The sequence below is a fragment of the Echeneis naucrates genome, chromosome 9 (assembly GCF_900963305.1).
Source record: "Echeneis naucrates chromosome 9, fEcheNa1.1, whole genome shotgun sequence".
NCBI lineage: Eukaryota > Metazoa > Chordata > Actinopteri > Carangiformes > Echeneidae > Echeneis > Echeneis naucrates.
Window position 1 is genome coordinate 16,877,576 of NC_042519.1, and position 18,255 is coordinate 16,895,830.

Below are 18,255 nucleotides of genomic sequence, written 5' to 3' on the forward strand. Positions count from 1 at the left end.
TAGTGGATCCATGAGCAGCAGTCTGCCCAGCCCCTCTCCTGCCCGATGGTTCAGAGCGCTTCGAAGGTAAATGACTTTTAAAAAGTGATCTAATGTAATTAGAAAATCAGACCTTTCAGAAGAAGGAAGCTTCAATTGAATCAATATTCAAATGTTAATTGTGTCTGTGTAGTGTAAAGCAAGTGAGGTATAGCTTTGGAAATGCAGTTGCGGGGTTAGAGATTAGACTTAGACTTAGTTTATGTGTATGACGTGATTGGCTGGAGGTTTTGGGCTCTTTACTATCCTCTCTGCCAGTCATACATAGGCTTACCAGCAGCAGTAATTCCATTCAGAGAGGCTAGCAGTGGCTAAATCTTGACTGGAATAAACATGAGTGGAAAACTGAGGGCATGCCATGCTTGTCAGAGGAACGGCAGGCTGACATGCAGAAGGTATTGTGAGTAGATGTGGACTACTGATGTGTTGAATTGTATTGCAGAGGTTTAAAGTGAGTGATTGTTCCAGGACCAGGCTGGGGGAGCCATGTTTGAAGACATACCCTGTGGAGTGTATGGATCTGCTGAGAAGGGCTAGAGTTGCCTTTCAAGCTGGGCGCACTCTCAAGGAGAGCTTCAGACTGTCTCAGTTAGAGGCTGTAGTTCGGATGGTGGAGGAGCATGAGTGTGACTTTGTGGATGCTCTTAGAAAGGACCTTCATAAGGTGAGGGGCATGGGATCTATATCTACAGTGGTTCATAAAGTATCCAAAAGTCATACTTAGGTAAATTTACAGTTACCTCACAGGAAAATGACTCAGGTAATGAACAGAATACTACTTAAAGTACCTGATATTTACTGTCAAATTTAATTTGATATGAAATGTACTTTTGAAAGTATTTTTAACAAGTACTTTTGTCTATAAAAAAATACACATTTTCAAAAATTATGCTTATTAACAATTTGCATATTTTCAAACAACCCCCCCAAAAAATAATGAAACAACCAAACAGCCAAAAAACTAAATGCTACCATATGTTTTGGGGCTGCGTGTCTAGAGGACGACACAGTGCAGCATGGCTGAGTAGGAGGCAGTTTGCCCTCAACACACACATTCAGGGTATATCCAGAAATCCTGAAGTTAATTTTAATACCTTTTTTTTTTTTTTTAACTTTTTAAAAGATCAAAATATTCGAAGGCCAGTGTAGTTTGCTAGAAAATTATTATTTTTTTTTATTATTATTATTTTTTTTACCCAGCCACGGTTTGAGACAGTTGTCTCAGAACTGATGCTTGTGAAGAATGAAGCATTTCATGCCACCAACAACCTGAAAAAGTGGATGCAGCCACAGTATGTGGAGAGAAACCTGGTGAGTCCATGCTGTTTGTAGAGCCCCTTTTTCTCAAAAATGTCTTCATAATATTATTGGGATTATTCTTGATGACCTTTTTTCCAGAGAACATTCCATCTTGCTCCTACAAAGAATTGCATTGTACCGAGCTCGCCAAAGCAGATTACACCTTAAATTGCCTTGACGTTATTGTAAAAACAAACTAGGCTGATGTTTTGCACTCCTCATTGTTAACCTGTGTACCAATAAACTTGGATTGTGTTCTGTTTCACTTGTAACCTCATTTAGTCCACCTCGCTGGATGACTGTGTGGTGATCAGTGAGCCACTGGGGGTGGTGTTCATCATGGGGACCTGGTGTAGTCCTATCCAAATGTGTCTTGGGCCCCTGGTAGGGGCCATTGCAGCAGGTGGAGCAAATGCATTCATTTACTCTTTCACCTTTTCTTCACACAAACTCAGACAGGATCTCACCACTGATGGTGTTTATTTATGCAGGAAACTGCGCCATCATCAGTCCATCTGAGTGCACTCCTCACACATCAGAGCTTCTCCACCGCCTCCTTCCTTTTTACTTAGACAATGTGAGTAGTTCTAAGTAAGCAAGTCGGCTGTTCTGTCTAAAAAGGTAATCTGATGGGATTTTGGATTTTGATTTTGCTCATGACAGATGATGTCAATTTGGTGACTCCAATCAGATCAAAACCTTTTGTCTCACAGTGGATTCTAACAAGATAGCTTTCTGACTCAATGACATCAGTAATGACAGGATGTCTTTTAGGTCGCGTGCTAAAAATGGGCCATTTGCTCCCTTCAAATGAGCAGTTTTAATGTGACATAAGATTTTATAGGTTAAAATCAGAATTTATCAAAACCACCACCTTTTGTTATCCATGCCTGACTGAGCTAACTCGCCAGCTTAGGTTTTGTAGATGTGCCACTAAACTTTTTTTTTTTTAAATAATCAAATATTATTTTCCTCAAGGAATGCTTCCACGTGATTATTGTAAGCACTAACGACTTGCCTGAAGTTGTGGATCTCAAATATGATCATGTCTTCTTTACAGGTAAGAGAAAAAAATCCTCAAAATGTGTTTTACATTTGTTGAATGTTTCCTGATGCTAAAAGATGGCTGTCAATCCCCAGGGAACAGAGAGGAAGGACGCAGAATTGCTCAGGCTGCAGCTCGGACTTTCACACCAGTCACCCTGATTTTGGGAGGCAAGAATCCATGTTATGTGGACCAGCACTGTGACATTGCCACCACAGCTCAGCGCGTTGCTTGGGCTCGTTTCCACAATGCCGGGCAGAGCTTGGTGGCTCCAGACTATGTCCTGTGCCACAGAGATGTCAAAGTACGTCTGGTGCAAGCCCTGAAATGCTGCTTGGTACAATTCTACGGTTCTGATCCAAGAGAATCCTGCAGCCTTGGCCGCATGGTCAATCTGGAGATTTTTAACCGGACCAGAGACATGCTGTGGAGATCTGGCAAGGTGGCTGTGGGTGGGCAGGCAGTTGAAGCAGAAAAATATATAGGTAAGAATCATCCGTTTTTCGGTAATACATGTGATCTATCTAATCATTTTGTACACTCACAATGTTATTTGTTTGATCGGAAGCTCCAACAATTTTGACAGAGGTGGCAGAATCAGATCCTATTATGCAACAGGACATTTTTGGCCCCATTCTCCCCATTCTGACTGTGAACAGTGTGGATGAGGCAATAGCCTTCATTAATAAGCAAGAGAAACCCCTCTGTGTCTATGCATATTCCAGCAACAGTAAGGTACATGGCAATAATTAAAGTCAAAACACTACAATCTTAGTCCCTCTTTGGGGTGCCAACATGAATTCTGACAGTGCGCTGACCTTTGTGGTACTGTAGGTCATTTCAAGACTAATGAGTGAGACCTCAAGTGGAAGCTTTTGCTCCAATGATAGCGTCCTGCAGAGTCTGATGGTGGCTCTGCCTTTTGGTGGAGTAGGTAAGTAGGTGGTAGGCAGTAGGTAAGTCTATTGCTTCACAGTAATTAATAAATAAATAAATAATGGTATAACGTGTACTCTCTCCCTACAGGTGCCAGTGGAGTAGGGTCTTATCATGGCCACTACAGCTTTGATACCTTCTCACATAGGAAATCGTGCCTGCTCAGGAGCACACGTTTTGAGTGTGTCACTTATCTGCGTTATCCGCCCTACGAGGACCGCAATCTGTCTCTGATGACATGGGCCAGTACCCTGTCCCAGAAGAGCCAGGGCTGGTGCCAGATCTTGTGACTGTGTGGGAGGGCAGGAGCAGAGCCATGTTGGAAGACAAGCAAGTGCACCCTAGGTTGTGAACGGTCGTGACATGCAAATATTATATTGTTGGTGCATTGAAAAAGAGAGCCAACTTTGTGGCCCAATCTTTCGGAGAATTTCCATAGTAGTAGTGGGATGATGATAGTGGGACCAAGACCAATAGTTAATTTAAATTTTATGACTTTCTCTGGAAAGCTCTCTTTAATGTATATTGATTGCTCCAGAAAACTGAGAAACAAAAAGAAGGTTGCACCAAAACTATTTTGGACCACATTAATATTTATTCATATATATATATATATACACACACACACACACACGATATGACTTAAGTATTTACAGCAACTATGTCACATATCCCATTTACTCATAGTTCTCATGACATGATCATTCAGATCTTTTGTAGATTTTTTCTTCGTTGCCTTCTTTCATGGATGCATATCTGGCCAATGTGAACAGATAGTCGCTCAATCTGAATGAAAATGTAGGGACATTTATCATGTGGTGGAGGCATCATGGTCTCATATTGATTTTAAAGGACTGGACTGACCTGTTCAAGAACTTGGCAACATTTGGATCGGCCTCCCCTGACCGCACAATTGGAGCAACACTAACAAAGGCAAAGAGATGTCAGAACCAACTATACCAGTAAAACAAGGCAAATTGATTAATTTAAGCCACAGCAGATGATGTTACAAATGAGGAGCATCCTGTAACTGACCTGCGTTCTGCTCGCCGACAGACTGTCCGAGCTAAGTGCAAAGTTGCACTGCTTTTCCCCCCAGACTGTAAAACATTATGAAGCAGATATGTCATTGTAAAGGGAAAACCTCTGCGCTATTAGCAGTTCCATGAATACAGATGTGCAAATGGGCTTACTGGTAAAATAAAGTTGGTCAGTGGAGGGAGTTCTTTTGTAAAGCTATCGATCCAGGTTTCCAGGTCTGTGATTGGCTGAGCAGTAAAGTTCGTTCTCTCTATCAACAAAGTTAAATCTTCATGCACATAAGACACAATAAAATAATAGTTTTACTGCATTAGATTTGCAGACATGTGCATACTCATGTGACTTTCTCTTGCAGATGATCGAGGGGTGGCGATATTGGAGCCCACGTCTTGTAAAATGCATTGTATCTGTAAAAATCCAAGGAGAAATCTTATTGCTGGTGACTGTAAATGCCTCAGCACTGAATGAGACAGTAAAACATGAAAATCAAACCTTGTCCAGCTGATCTGTGAATGTGTGACCTTTGTCCAGGCAGAATTCTCTGGCTAAACTGTAATGCACAGTGAGGAACATGAGGTTGATTCAACAAGGCTTAAAAACACTGGTGCCATTCAGCAGATAGATTTTTACCCTATAGCTGAAGAAAGCTCATCTGTATTTCCCAAGGCTTCAAAAATGTGATCTTCCTTTGGCCTCCTTTCTCCTGTGAAAGTGCTCGAGAAGCCTTTCATGGGGTATAACAGCAATCAAGTCAACCTTCTGAAGAACCGTGACAGTAATGTGACATGTATTGTAAATTTGAGCTCATACCTTTGTCTCCTGTTTTGGTGTATATTTTGGGGACTTTCTTGTCTTCCTCGGTTGAATAACTATTGTGGGGGAAGACAGGACTTTTAAGTTACACATCAAGAGACAACATGTCCAAAGTTCATTAGCTTTTTGTTATTGTTGCTGTTTCACTTTCAAACGATATTCCAATACAGAGGGTATACAGGATCGTGTAATTTTCCCTGACTTCATGTACCTGTATTGATGTATACCATTGTGTAGCAGCTACCTAGCTGTAACGTGGCTACTATCGACACGAACAGCTGCTCAACTATAAAAATAAACAAATAAATAACTGGTGGATGCACATGTACCTTCTGCCTGAATAAAACGTGTTCCCTGTCCGGTGCAGGCTGAGGAGCCTGCCTGTCCTTAAAACACAGCAGAGGTAAGCTGGTCTGATGACAAACGGAGCCATTGTCAGGCTAACAGCCGCGGTAAACAAACGCTGTATGACCCTCCGCGGTGACCGTACTTAGTGGGCGTTGGTATACCATTGGCCAATTAACAGGAAGGTGGAAGAGTACCGAGCGCTGATTGGACAGGGGAACATATGATCCCGTCACGGCAGCGCTGATTGGACGACGGAGAAAGCAGCCTCTGTCGGTGTTGGCGTGTCTGTTGTGTTTTCAACATGGTGTTATCACGCCACTCCGACACTGGCCAACAATCGGAGCCGGACCCCGGAGAGTCCTCCTTCCCCACACCGTGAAGCTGCTCTGACCAGGCTGCCGTGTTAAGCCGAGAGCTCCGCTGCCTGCTCCTTTAGAGGATTAGCTTTGAGCAGAGGTGCTAAGCTACTCTGCAGCAGCACTCTCGGTGATAAGTCTGATCGGCACAGAAATGCAGGTCAGTGAATTATTCGTGTCGGCTCCTGGGAAAGCCATCCTGCACGGAGAGCACGCGGTGGTGCATGGAAAGGTACAGTAGTACACAAGTACACAAGTACACAACTACCGATGAATACTATCCATACTACTATATACTATCAATGGAAAACACATTCAATAACTGGAAATACTGACAATCATAGCTGACCTAATACTAGGCTGAGGTAACTTGAACCCCGGGGTTCCTTAACCTTTGACCTCTGTTGTTGCTCCTTCACAGGTGGCTCTTGCTGTCAGTTTGAACCTGAGAACATATTTACGCCTGGAGACCAGCACCACTGGAAAAGTTTGCATCAACCTCCCAAACATTGACACATTTTTCTGCTGGGATGTGTCTGAGCTGAAGCAACTTATTACTTACTCACATGGTGAGGCATGATGCCACACAGTGCCTACGTACACAATTTTAAAAATGATTTATCATGCCTCCCGCCACATACAGAGAAATGTTCATCGTGTTCACGCATCTACTTATCAAACTGTGCGCTGTTGATTGCTTTGTCTTGTATCAATGACTCATAGGAGCTAAAGGGGATGAAAGGAAACGTTTGGATCCTGAACTTCTGAGAACACTGCGTGAATTTGCAGATGTGACAAATGGAAACCTGGACACTTCTAACATGGCCACCTTATCCTTTCTCTACCTCTACCTTTCACTCTTTCGATCAGGGTAAGCCAGTACCATCATTCGTCTAAGTATTTGTTTGTTTTAATGTTAGTCTGCTGCCTTGGATCCATTGAGGACAAAGTTGCATATAATGTTCTGTGTCAGTCGGGGATATTTTATGGAAGGAAAATAAAGAAAAAGCAAATTTTCAAAATAAAAAAAATCCCATTTGGTGTAGACAAAGGCCTAATGTGTTTTTGTTCATATTTATTTTCGCTTAAGATTGCAGCTCTAATAGTATTTCCCTGCTGGTGGCACACCTATTGAAAGTTCAGGGGCAAAATGCCTACATTATAGAAACTCTACTGGCTGCTAGAACTGAATTTGAGGGGTTGTATAGCACTACGTGTGAGCCAAAGATCTTTCCAATTAAATCATGGCACATGTAGCATAATGTACAAGTGATACAACTGTTGTGTGCCAAACGCAACCATTAACGTATTACATTTTATTATGCGTTTTTTAAGTGAAATGATACTGTAATGTTTAAGTCTTGTGCCGACTAAATTGTGCACAATTTAATATAAAATAACCAAGTCTGAAGTACTTGTCACCCTCTGAGAGTTTATTCTGTTGCGCCATCACAGTCTCTGTGTAGTTTCCATGTTGTTACATTTTGCTGCTCTTTTCCTCCACTTTAAGATAAAGATATTACAGAAAAACTGGCAGAAAGGCTGGATGTTATTTTAGCAGTACGAGCAGCTGTGAACAGGGAAGATACTCACGAACATTAGAGCTGCAGGTTGTCAGGGGTTTAATCGGTGCTGACACGGTGCTGGCTTGTGGAAGGGAGGTGATGGGTTCTGACAGTATGACCACTAATGAGAGTCTGGCACTGGGCCACACTGCAGCCTTTAACAAGTCTGAATGTGTTTTTCCCTTGAGAGAAGAGCTGGACAATTAGTTTAGAGGGAACTCCTGTCTGTCCAAAAGCAGCTTCCCTGACAGACACGGACAGGAGTGTCAAGCAGGTTACTGTTTCATATACTAATAATTAGGCATGGGAATCTTTTACTGTGTCACGATTGGATTCGATTGCGGTTTTTGGGGCTGCGATTCTATCCAAAATCGATTTTCAATTCAAAACTATTTGATTCATAATGATTTCTGCTTCAATCTATACGTGTTTATCAAATTTTAAACATTTATCCATGCTTAGAAGGAATTGTTGCATAAAAGCAATAAACAATATTGCTTAAGTAACAAATATAAAAGTGCCACTTAATTAAAAAAAAATAGTGCGGTTAAACATGGGTTCCTCAATTTGCAAATCTGCAAACTGTGAATGTCATGTCAAGCTTGATCTTCCCGGGCATTCAGCAAAATGGGGCCCTATAAAATCCACAATCACGAAAAAACGTAATTCATTATAAACACGGAATAACACGGAACTGGCCGGATCTGTCAGGAAAATGCTTCGAGGGGGGGTTACTAATACTGCATGCCCCCCTACGAATGAATGAATGTGGTGACTTGAGCGTAGTGGGTGGAGTTCAGTTCCCAGTGGGGGCAGCTGGACATGTCTAGGTTAATCGGTGTAAATGTACCTGGTGACCTGAGAAGTAGTAGTAATAAGATTGTTACACATTACAAAGTTATTTAGGATAATTTCTGGACTAGTTGTGATTGTATAGGAAATGCTATGGCACATTATTTACCTTCTTAGGAGGATAAAATAAATAAATAAATTTTCCATGTTATGTGTCTATACATAAATGCCCTACAAATGACTAAATGATTCTGGTTTTGCTCATTTTGAGAACTCCAAATACCAAAGGCCCATGAAATTATGCAACACGTGTATAATCTCACTCTAACAGAATCTACACCTGTCTCTTAATAACTGTAACAAGTCATGCGTGCTGTGTTTAAGTTTTTGTGTATGAAGAGAAGCTTAGTTTTTACGTTATGTTTTATTTTCAGTGAGCTGCCCAGTTTGACTGTGTCTGTGTGGTCCGAACTGCCGACCGGAGCAGGACTGGGCTCAAGCGCTGCCTACTCTGTGTGTTTAGCTGCAGCTCTGCTTAGTGCAAGTGGAGCCATTCCTACCCCTTTGAAAGAATGGGATCACACTGGGAGGTAAAGAAATGCAAAAAGGAGCCATTAAAATAAGTTCTCCTGTAGTGTGTAGCTGCCATTATGTAGTCAGTTGGACACAAACAGAAACAGTAGGGCTGATGAATATTCTCACTTAAGTAATAACTACCAAGTATATTTAATCACATTGGTGATTTTACTCTTTGCATGTTGTAGATAATATAAACGGTCTTCCCTGGAATAATTAGATTCATACTGTAATTCTCAATATTATAAGTTTCAAGTATAAACATTAATACACGGAAGAAGCTCAGTGAATGCTGAGAAGTGTATAATGTTACATTTTGATGAATGTACCAACTATTTTATTCTCATTCATTCTTAATATAACCATTAAAGCTTCACACCAGATATTAGATCATTGACATAGGTAACACATTATAGATAGTTACCTCCCCTTTGAATTTTATTGCAATTTTTGAGTCCATGGTTCGGTGTTTTCATAGTGTTGTTAGATAAATTACAGATATTTTACATTAATTCAGGCCTTTACCATAGATTGTTAATTCATTCATTCATCTTCTATCACTTATCTGTTTCTGGGTCGTGGGGAGGCATTTGGACAGTGGGAGGAAATCCACGCAAACACGGGGAGAACATGCACAACTCCACAAAGAATGGCCCCAAGCCAGAGAATGGAACCTACGGTCTTCTCACTGTGAAGCAACAGTCCTCACCATTATGCCATTATGCCGTGCACTTTCATGTTCTTATGTATTGCCATGGAACATTGTTAAGTGTCTTTTGCTGGAAATCCTGATTAATCTGCATATGGAGTCAGACTGTAGACATCTGTGTTGAAGGCTGTCACAATCTCAGATTCTTAGGACGTACGTAGAGCCACCTGAAGAATTCATGATAATGACATTGCCAGAAAGTTGAAATGAACAACAACAAAAAAAAAAAGGCTTTAATTCCTTAAATAACGCTTTAATATAAAATAAAATTGAATAGAATAGTTAGAAGGCAGCCAGATTAAATGATAAACGAAAGATATTTCATTTCAGCATTCAAAGCATGTCAGTGTCAGTTTTTTTCTTTAATTATCGTGGTTGGCTCCACTGAATGATAAGCAGTATAGATAATGGTTGGATGAATTATTGTGGCGATTATAAATAATAGTATAATGTGACACACCTAGTCTTGCCCGTATCCTAGTGTTTGGTTAGGCGATAAAAAAGACAAGCTAGAGGTCAAGTCAGTGCGTCTGTTGGTTTTAACATCTTCATGTCACTTTTAAATGTTTGCAGATGGTGTCAGGAGGACCTGGAGCTGATCAATAGCTGGGCTTTTCAAGGGGAAACGATCATCCACGGGAATCCTTCAGGAGTAGACAATGCTGTTGGAACATGGGGTGAGGCCCGAAATGATCTGGCAGAACATATGGCGGTATACTTGTCTTAGTCTCTGTAGAAACTCAGCACTCTTTAGTGGAATCACCAGTGTGGTACCACAGTACTTTTCATTATCATCTGATGATTATCTGTTTAATGATTTTGATTTCCCTCCCTGGAAGGGGGCATGCTGAGGTTCCTTGCTGGGAAGATAATACCACTGAACAGGTACTGACGCAGATTAACAGCTTTTAATTTTGTTTAATTTAAAATTAGTGAATGAATAAAATCATAGGTTTTTTTTTTTTCCCTTCAGAGAAAACAAATGTAGACTCTGTGGAATTAGTGCATCGGAATAATATGTCTCTATAAATCTGTGATCTCTGTGCTTTACTTCCAGAGTACCATTATTAAGAATCCTCCTCACTAACACCAAAGTACCACGTAGCACCAAGGTACTTGTTGCCAGGGTGAAGGACAAAATTAACAAGGTACTAAATGGTTTCTTCCTCCCCCGTGTGTTACTTGTCGACACTGTAATTAATATAATAGGCAGTGCTTTTGCATGGCAGATACTCCAGAGTCTGGCATCGAGTGCCTTCATAAAATATTGAAATTAAACTCTTAGCCAGCACCCCTGTGAGCTGTTGCCTTGGTGACACCAGCAGGTGTGCGGATTCCTGCCTCAGACGTAGATAGGCCTGGATGGTGTTGTGGCAGTGTTGTGATCAGGCTGGAGCGCAGCCAAAATCAAACCTGACATTTTACAGGCTGTGTTTGCATGCAACTTATCCATCATAAACCTAGTAAGCTGTTTTAAACAAACACACAGGCAGTTGCTTTGCATACAACCAGTAATGGCTTTGTTGAGTCCTGCTGTGGCGTTGCAGATGATAATTTCCTTGTTGTTGTTGTTTTTTTTTTTCTCCCCCCATCCTTCCCTTTTGCAGTTTCCCTCCATCATGACCCCTGTGCTTGACTCAGTTGATGCCATTTCCTGCACTTGTGAGAAAGTCCTTTCAGAGATGACATGCGAGCCCATCACAGGAGAGCACTACAATATTTTAGAGGTACCAAATATCAATAGACTATGCAAAGAACATTACGTCAACTGCAGCTGTATATCCAGGGAGCCCCCATTTTAGTATTAACGACAAGTTTATTAATGTCATATTTTTTTTTATAGGAGCTCATTGACATTAACCAGCACCATCTAAATGTGATGGGGGTGGGACACCCTACACTGGACACATTGTGCCAGGTCACACGGACCAGGGGGCTCCACAGCAAGCTAACGGGTGCAGGGGGAGGAGGCTGTGGCATTACACTTCTGAGACCAGGTACTATGGGCCAGTGGTTCTGCTGTGTACGTCATTTAAATGCTCATACAAAGGCAAAGGTCAATGGTTTGGGTCTTTTTTTCCAGTGGAAAATAATTTATCTTGTGTTGGTTTTAAAATTTAAATGGCACACATAACTGAATTATTAACCTTTTATTTAGTCAAGGCTACACTGCAGCCTCTGATTTTTATTGTAATTATTTGTCTGACAGTGACTCAATTTGATGATGGAGTTTTTATGAGCCCAATTATCAGCCAACAAATACTTTTTTCCAAATGCTCCCTCACTCTTCCTTTCTGAAAGTGTTTAAGTGGCTGGAAGAGAGAGATTCTTTTGGTCTGCGGGTACTGCAGTGCAATTGGTTATAAGAAAACTTTGTATCATCTTCCCTTTGACAAAGCCAACTAGCTAAGAACCTGTGAGCTGAGTGTTTGTTTATGCCTGCAGCCTGTAGCATACTGAATTTTAATACGTTTAAAATCCTACAAATAGATTTCCAAACGCTCTTTGTTTTCACAGCTAGTATTTCCCTCCGTGTGAATTTTAGCTATTTTCAAATACATCATCGAGTATCTGTCATATTTAAGGAGAGCCTTTATGATAAGGCTCTTCAATTAACCAAGGTAAGTTTTGTTTTTGTTTGTTAAATCATTGCTTTAAAAGGTACTGCAGGATAATTTTTTCAGGTGGACATGTGGTTAGCATAAGTGTATCCGTGCAGCTGTATCTACCCTGCTGACATCCTTGTACTCTGTTCGTAAAAGAATTGAATCATTAGTCATAAAGATTCTCCAGCATCACTAATGCATAGTCCTGTTTTTTTGTGTAACTGTAGCCCACCATGACATGCCTCGTTTATTTTGTAGAAACGGACTACTCCGTTGTCCAGAGTACAGTACAGGACTTGAGAGACTGCGGCTTTGACTGCTGGGAAACCAGTATTGGCGGTCCAGGTGTCCAACAGCATTCGCCTTTGTCTATTAAGGAGGAATCTCTGGAGATTTTAAGGCGATACTGACACCAACCTGTGGCTGTACAAGAGGACAGACGGGCGGTTCGTCTGGTTGTCGTTGGTACCTCAGGGTGTCAGGTGTGCCGAAATAATGGAGTGGACCACGTGACAGTTCACACTGAGCAGTATGGAGTGGCGGATTATAGAAATTCTGGACGGGATAACAAAGCAATCCAAAGTTTTGAAACTAATAAGTCAACTGTGTTCGCTTCTAAAATGTTTTCTGGACTCCAAGCCTGAGTACTGAGCTCATTATCCGCTAGATGGCAGCAGAGTTGCACAAGTGCTTTTTACTAAACAGGAGCCGTGTTAAGATGTCAGATAAATAGTTAGATTTGGCACCAGCAAATTACATTTTTATTTTTCATCCAAATGTTTGAGGTGTTTTGGCCAACCAATCGTAATGGAGTAGATAATTGTCAACAATTAAATACCGAATCCTGGCATTGTAATATGCAGTACTTTGGAATAAATGTGATCATGTTATAAGATCAGCTTCTCAAATGTGATAAGGTGATTTAAAAAAAAAAAAAAAAAGTGTTATTCTTTTAAATTTTTGTTTCGGGCGGGGGGATGAATGAATCTACATTTTCCAAATAACCGTGCTCTAATATTTGCCTTCTTCTGAACAGTCTTGGTGAAAATGTCTCTGAATAAACTAACACCAGACATGACAAATGATAATGTCATGAATATATTCAGACAATTATTCACATGTAATGTCAGATTTCACTCTGAGTCATAATTATAAATTCTTTAAACATAACTTAAACATGACTATTATTTACATGCTTATATTTAATATGTAGATTTATGCTAAAGCTCAATTTAGACTCTTGGGGTGTCTTAAATATCGGTAATAATTTCCTAAAATGTTCTTATTTTAGTTTTTTGTGTTATTCATTTGTGCAGTTAAAGAAAGTGGCTGATTTTGTTGTGCTAGTAGAGGGAGGGGAGAGGAGGGACAGCAGGAGTGTGTGGCCTCTCTGGAGCCTCTGGATTAGCGCCACTATAATGTGAATCAACATCAACCAGCGTCCTTCTGTGAGTCACACATTTTTGCTGACACACACACACACACATACACACACACATACATACATACATACATACACACACACACACATAAACACATACCAGGTTTCTCAATTTCTTCTCTGCCTAATCGCTCATCCTCCTAAGCATTACAAAATATTCTGCAAATGCGGCAGATACAGAAGATGGATCTGTCAAGAATATCCCTAATTTGGGGAAAAGGTCACTGCGGGATTCAGTTGAGTTTGAATATCCATTTCATTTTCTATTTTTTAAATGTCATGAAGATTGAGTAGTACAAATCTGGCAGTGTACGTGAGTAAATGACATTCGTCACCCTCCCTTCTTCTCCCCCTGTCCTCTTGAATTGTGTCATCTTTATGTCAGGGCAGCCCCCCGTCAGCACGCTGCACAGTTGCCCCTAACCCCTGCTGGAATTTAATTACCACTGCGCTTTTCAATTGAAATGGCATTGACGAGGGGGGACAAGAAGGAGACAACAGAGCCTGTTTCATTTGAAGTCCCTCTCTTTCTCTTTCTGTCTTATTCTCTTGCACTCCTTTTACCCCTGCAAGGCACAGATGGTATTTTTTTTTTATTTTTTTATCAGTGTCAGCGCCTGCTTCTTTCTGCTCTGATGAATAGAATCTAAGGAGGCCCTGATATTATTTCAGATAACAGAGGGAGCGAGGAAAGAGGGTCAAAGGATAGAGGGAGACTGTCAGAATTAGAGAGATACAGTAAAAACAGTGGGCCGTCCCAGGAATGAAGAGGCAGATGAACAGATCATTTCATCATTCTTCATTCAGAGAGCTCTGTCTGGGTGGACCAATGTGGGAGAATCAAGGATGTTTAATTCACTTTGTCTAAACAGGAGGAAGGAAGTGTTAAATGTGAATTTGCTGAGTGGCCCTGCTCACTCTGGCACAGTCCCTCTGGTCCGTCAGTCGACTTTTTGAGATGCCTGTCAGGAGCCATTAAGTTTGAATACAGAATTAGACTTGACTGACAAGATATCATGTTGCTCGTGGCCACTGGTTTTACTAACAGGGATTCGGTGCATGTGGGACTTCCTACAGTGAGCATTTTCATTTACATAAATAGGATCTCTGGCTCACAGTATGTAGTTGGTTGTTATTACTCGTGCGTTGATTGTGTTTTATGTCATGATAACTATGTCAAAGGGAGGATGTGGAATTGGCCACAGCAGGGAAGATCTGTGTGACCGTCCTCTGCCAGCATTCATACAGACACACTGACAGAGGCGACATCAACATCATGAGCTCTTTGTCATGATGGGCTGTATGATCCTCCTGGGGGTGTTTGCCCTTTCGGTAAGTGAGGGGGGGGGGTATTAGTAGCAGGGGCTCACTAAGCTGGCAGGCTACAAGGAAGCTGTCAAAGAACATGGAGGATCTGGTTTTATGGAAAAACATTCGATCCCAGCGCCGACTAATGTGTATTCAGAAAGAAGAGCCTTTTTAAAAAAAATCATTAAAAATTAATAAACAATAAAAAACATCATTGCTTTATTTTGTACTTTTGTACAGGTTGTTTCTCCAGCTGTACTGCCTCGGTGGTTTATTGACTGTTATAGATTATTTAGTAACTAACGTCAACAAACTTTCGAGAAATGCTGCTTGGGTTCAAGAAACGCAGTGCCGATTTTTCTTAACTTTTTCTTAACTGCTCTAAGTTCGCATTTACTGTGTAATTATGATTTGTGGCCGCTGCAGCTGTTTATCAGTGAAGTCACACTGTCTGCTAGTGAACTCTTTTTCTTTTGTTTTATTGGAAGCGTTTTAGAAGTTGACAGAGAATCAAGTTAACATTATGGAAATTATATTTTAAACATATTTTCTATGTAAAGATATAGTGTAGTAATAAAGTGTGCTGTAATCAGAGTTTCTCTGGTCATGGTTATGGTAGCCTGGAAGTGCATGTACATGAGCATTACTGTGTATGTAAAAAAAAAACAATAAACAACTATTTTATCTTACAAGATCGTGGAATAATGGCGTCCTCAGCTGAGAGCACAGTCACATCCCCAATGTGAGATGTTTGTCTGTATAAACCACTGGCCTTCCCGATTTAAAAGCGCAGTGAGAGAGAGAGAGATGAAGCGAGAGCACAGGAGGGCTGGGGATGGGGACAACTGGTTCAAAGTCAGGTTGGCTGGTAGACATTTGTGCAGCTGCAGATAAATCCAACTCTAAATGTCTTTTCCACTTGGAGTTCATTTGGATCCTGTTAAATCAGTAGACCGTCTAAACATGCTGAACTTTTTCATTTTATTTTTATTTTTTTTACTTTTTTCACCTATGCCACCTCCTTCATTGTTGTTTGTAAGTCAGCATGAGCTGACCTGCTGTTACAAATATTATGAGTTTGTTCTGCAAATGTTGCTATTGCTGGCTGGCTGACTATCAGCAGTTCTATGGAGAATATCGTGACAATGCAAACTTTGGCTGCTGGTTATGGTTAGATCCTGTTAGTTTAGTGCGCCATCAAGGCAATAACCAGTACAGTGCACCGCAATACAGAACCTTTAAAACCCGGCTGTACTGAGAGAGACACTGGCAACGCCAACACTGCAGGTTTAATATTCAATCTGTCCACCTTGTACCTTAGCCTGTTATCATGCTGCCAATTGCTGGCAATTGCTAATAAGGACTGGGCACAAAGTACATACATACATATATAAATAAACATACATAAACTGTCAGTGTCAACATCATGGCATGAATGTCAGACCGACAGACATTAGTTCCATGCTGCAACGCCAAATTATAAATCGAGGGAAAAAATAAATGTCTGGAAATTTTGCGGGGTAGATTTTCTTTCTTCTTCTTCTTCTTCTTCCTTGTTCTGTTACCTCTGGCTCCTCTGATTTATTTTGTGTCCCTTTGCGGTGCTCAGGACCTGCTGTTAACTCCTACCCTTAGACAAAATATTTCAAATGAGGTTTCCACCTGGAGGATCTGTTTGGTCTAGAGCTGGGATTCTTTCATGCTTATAAAATAGCCCCATGGTGTGTAGCCCTGGTTGAGCAGCTTTGTTGTAAACATCTTAAAACACATGGCAGAGCGACTCCCATCCACATCCCATTTTCCATGGGATTGTATCACGTCATTGTATTGATCCTGTAATTGATCCTGTGAAGTTGAGGGCACCTGCAACATACTCTGTTATCCCTCAGTGCTATGAGCGCTCTTGTTTAATTGCAGGCTAAGGTGCTGCTTTTTCTTGTTGCCTTTGAAGAGCCTCATTGATTTTTATACCACCCTTCATCCTCGCTGTGCTCCGTTTTAAGAGCAAATCCCTTGTGTCGAAGTTGGCCAGAATGTAAAAGTATGAAATCTGTCAGCGCTTTTCACAAGGCTTCCAGGTGCAATCCAGACATGTTAACAGTGACGTTTAAAAAGTCAGACTGGCTTTAAAAGAAAAAAGAAAAATTCATCAGAGGTAGGGTCGGGGGAGCTGTGCTGTCGGCCTCTATCCCATATGAGGCTTGTTAAATGCAAGGTGGTGTTGGAAAAATGTGTGTCCTGTATTTTGGAATATATAAGAGGACGTATGTTAAATTAGTTTTTCTGTGTATGTGAATGCATTTTTGATATTTATGGTAAAAGAATTACATTTTACTTCAGTTATATATTGTATAAAGCGATGTGAAGCCAATAATTCAAACAGGAATGGAAATTCTTTTCGCCAGGCTTTAAACTGCACTTTAGAAATTGGCACAAAAATATATTCAGTACATTAGGTCTATATAGAACAAAAATATCCTAAATGAAATTTGATTTGCATTAATATGAGAAGCCGCTTATCTAACATTCATACTTTGAACTTGCTTTGAATTAGAAATAGGTTCTCATCATTTCCCTGGGATTGAAGCCAATTTATTGGATTCTGGGTTGTTGTTTTGTGTGTGTGTGTGTGTGTGTGTGTGTGTGTGTGTGTGTGCGCTTTTTTTTTTTTTTTTTCATCAGAGGCTCGGGGAGGAGGATGATCTCCAAATGTTATCAAATGACACTGTGTGATTGATGGACCATTAAAATGTCAGCCAGATGTACTTAAACCCACAGCTTTTAGGTTGATAAATCATGGCGCAAATGGATACATAAAGCTGTATAAAGCTGCAAATATTCCCATCTAGAGCTATCTGCAGTCAGATAGTAATGGATGTTCTATCTGCTTGTCTGTCTGTCTCTCTGTATGTTTATTTCTGCACATTCTTTCCTCTCCCAGTGTATCTCTCGACCACTGCAGTCATGTAATTACAGCGGGACAGGTAGGAGTGTTCATATTTCATCTGCTGCATTCACGATAACATCTAATAATCCAAAAGCGTTGCAAAATTGGTATCTCGTTGCTCATGCATTATGAATGAGTCACTGATTGCTTTTTTGCATAGATTAGCAATCATTTCACAGAAATCTTTCATATAAAAATATGCCGGGAGGGTTCTATCTCTTTTTCTGAAGAGTTGAGGTGACACATCCTGTCGCTATTTAAGATAAGACAGATCAGGTGATACCACTTCTCCCCCTTGTCCCTCTGCTCCCACTCCTGCTCTCTGATTTATTTCTTTATGTATATCATCATGAGAAGGGGGGGTATAAGTGTAATCTTTGCAGCTGATTGCTCACTTAGTGAATATATTCAGCATTTGCAGTGTTATTGTGGTT

General features: G+C 40.7%; 3 protein-coding genes across 3 annotated transcripts; 2 read left to right on the forward strand and 1 right to left on the reverse strand.

Annotated features, from left to right (window-relative positions):
- Window positions 1–10: 10 nt before the first annotated feature.
- Window positions 11–3,609, forward strand: aldh3b4 (aldehyde dehydrogenase 3 family, member B4). Its single transcript, XM_029509932.1, has 10 exons — window positions 11–66; window positions 508–703; window positions 1,240–1,350; window positions 1,621–1,741; window positions 1,830–1,915; window positions 2,317–2,398; window positions 2,479–2,868; window positions 2,952–3,118; window positions 3,218–3,317; window positions 3,410–3,609. Exons 1-10 carry the CDS (start codon window positions 11–13, stop codon window positions 3,607–3,609), a joined length of 1,509 nt encoding a protein of 502 aa, XP_029365792.1.
- Window positions 3,610–3,898: 289 nt separating this feature from the next.
- On the reverse strand, window positions 3,899–5,632 carry mmab (metabolism of cobalamin associated B). The gene is made up of 9 exons (XM_029511209.1): window positions 5,503–5,632; window positions 5,171–5,229; window positions 4,991–5,084; window positions 4,853–4,910; window positions 4,695–4,767; window positions 4,513–4,610; window positions 4,355–4,419; window positions 4,184–4,243; window positions 3,899–4,105 (listed from the first exon to the last, which is right to left on the reverse strand). Exons 1-9 carry the CDS (start codon window positions 5,604–5,606, stop codon window positions 4,021–4,023), a joined length of 696 nt encoding a protein of 231 aa, XP_029367069.1. The 5' UTR covers window positions 5,607–5,632; the 3' UTR covers window positions 3,899–4,020.
- Window positions 5,633–5,802: 170 nt separating this feature from the next.
- mvk (mevalonate kinase) lies at window positions 5,803–13,104 on the forward strand. Its single transcript, XM_029511179.1, has 10 exons — window positions 5,803–6,109; window positions 6,299–6,446; window positions 6,601–6,748; window positions 8,669–8,824; window positions 10,093–10,196; window positions 10,359–10,404; window positions 10,577–10,667; window positions 11,127–11,246; window positions 11,363–11,516; window positions 12,384–13,104. The coding sequence occupies exons 1-10, from the start codon at window positions 6,032–6,034 to the stop codon at window positions 12,533–12,535; spliced, it is 1,197 nt and encodes a 398-aa protein (XP_029367039.1). The 5' UTR covers window positions 5,803–6,031; the 3' UTR covers window positions 12,536–13,104.
- The last annotated feature ends 5,151 nt before the right edge of the window (window positions 13,105–18,255 follow it).

Excerpts from the sequence above, each read along its gene's own strand:
- mvk (XM_029511179.1), top strand. The coding sequence starts at position 6,032 with ATGCAGGTCAGTGAATTATTCGTGTCGGCTCCTGGGAAAGCCATCCTG. Across the intron at positions 10,405-10,576 it reads AAGATAATACCACTGAACAG|AGTACCATTATTAAGAATCC; the intron begins GTACTGACGCAG and ends CTTTACTTCCAG. Across the intron at positions 11,517-12,383 it reads CATTACACTTCTGAGACCAG|AAACGGACTACTCCGTTGTC; the intron begins GTACTATGGGCC and ends TTTATTTTGTAG.
- aldh3b4 (XM_029509932.1), top strand. The coding sequence starts at position 11 with ATGAGCAGCAGTCTGCCCAGCCCCTCTCCTGCCCGATGGTTCAGAGCG. Across the intron at positions 704-1,239 it reads TTAGAAAGGACCTTCATAAG|CCACGGTTTGAGACAGTTGT; the intron begins GTGAGGGGCATG and ends TTTTTTACCCAG. Across the intron at positions 1,351-1,620 it reads AGTATGTGGAGAGAAACCTG|TCCACCTCGCTGGATGACTG; the intron begins GTGAGTCCATGC and ends AACCTCATTTAG.
- mmab (XM_029511209.1), bottom strand. The coding sequence starts at position 5,606 with ATGGCTCCGTTTGTCATCAGACCAGCTTACCTCTGCTGTGTTTTAAGG. Across the intron at positions 5,085-5,170 it reads CACCAAAACAGGAGACAAAG|GCTTCTCGAGCACTTTCACA; the intron begins GTATGAGCTCAA and ends ACCCCATGAAAG. Across the intron at positions 4,420-4,512 it reads TGACCAACTTTATTTTACCA|TCTGGGGGGAAAAGCAGTGC; the intron begins GTAAGCCCATTT and ends AATGTTTTACAG.